This window comes from Chiloscyllium plagiosum, unplaced genomic scaffold, assembly GCF_004010195.1.
Source record: "Chiloscyllium plagiosum isolate BGI_BamShark_2017 unplaced genomic scaffold, ASM401019v2 scaf_88684, whole genome shotgun sequence".
Classification (NCBI taxonomy): Eukaryota; Metazoa; Chordata; class Chondrichthyes; order Orectolobiformes; family Hemiscylliidae; genus Chiloscyllium; species Chiloscyllium plagiosum.
The window spans coordinates 1-1,094 of record NW_025125996.1 but is presented as its reverse complement, the minus strand read 5'-3'; the positions used below and the strand labels follow the sequence as shown (position 1 = coordinate 1,094).

The window sequence follows — 1,094 nt, the reverse complement described above, 5'->3', positions numbered from 1 at the left end:
ATGCAGAGGGAGGGAGTGATGGTGACAGAGTGAAAGCAGGAGGACAGTGAGAGATCGAGAGAGAAAGCAGGAGAGCAGAGAGAGAGGGGGTCTCTGAGCTCAGGGGTTGGTGTGCCTCTGTGCTCCTGGTGAGGGTGGTGGTGGTGGCAGTGGCTGGGTGCTGTCCCTCCTGCACTGATCAGACTCCAGTTTCCTCCCCCCACAGGATGAGTACGAGCTACTCAACTACAGTCAGCAGCTGAGGGAACGTCTGGACGCTTTCACCCGGGACTTCATCCCCCATATGAAGGAGGAGGAAGAGGTAGGAGGTAGATCAGAGTGAGTGCACAGGGAGTGGGCACTGTCTCCCTACTCAGCCAGCACTGACCCACCCCAACCCCGCTCCTGTCACCATCTTCCTCTCTTCCTATCCCCGGTATACCGGCACCCCCTCACTCTCTCCTTGTACTTGGTGTAGGTTTTCCAGCCCCCTCCCTCACTCTCTCCCTGTCCCCGGTGTAGGTATTCCAGCCCCCTCCCTCACTCTCTCCCTGTCCCCGGTGTAGGTATTCCAGCCCCTGCTGATGGAGTATTTCTCCTACGATGAGCTGAAGGATATAAAGGTGAAGGTATTAGCGCGGCATGGCCACGTGGACACGGTGGAGGTCCTGAAGGAGCTGCAGCTGAGGAACCAGCCCGACGACCAACAAAAACTCGACAAGAACCGTCCGAGCAGTAACCGAACCCCCCCAGGTACAGGTGAGAACTGCGTTTGTATCGCGCAGTCCGCCCGCTAACCCTTCCCCGAGGCCTGAAGGCAGGGGTATGGTTGGTCAGACTGAATCTGAGCCCGGGCCACCTAGAGATGTGTTAGGGTGAGGCGACCAGTGGCTCGCACCAAGGGTACGTCTGAATGGACACAGACAGACAGGGGGAGAGAGAGAGAGCGACACATAGATGTTCCGGGAAGTAATTCCCAGATTTCGGGCTCCTGCTCGTGAATGAACAACAGCCCCAGTGGCAGGCAGCTGTTCGAGCAGACAGGATTGAGGGACTGCAGAGATCTCGGAGGGTTGGAGGAGGTGGCAGGGATAGGGAGGGGCTGGAGGAGGGGA

The 1,094-nt window shown here is 58.3% G+C and overlaps 1 protein-coding gene across 1 annotated transcript; it reads left to right on the top strand.

Moving 5' to 3' along the window:
- Nucleotides 1–184: 184 nt before the first annotated feature.
- Nucleotides 185–791, top strand: fbxl5 (F-box and leucine-rich repeat protein 5). The gene is made up of 2 exons (XM_043684168.1): nucleotides 185–301; nucleotides 546–791. Exons 1-2 carry the CDS (start codon nucleotides 284–286, stop codon nucleotides 774–776), a joined length of 249 nt encoding a protein of 82 aa, XP_043540103.1. The 5' UTR covers nucleotides 185–283; the 3' UTR covers nucleotides 777–791.
- The last annotated feature ends 303 nt before the right edge of the window (nucleotides 792–1,094 follow it).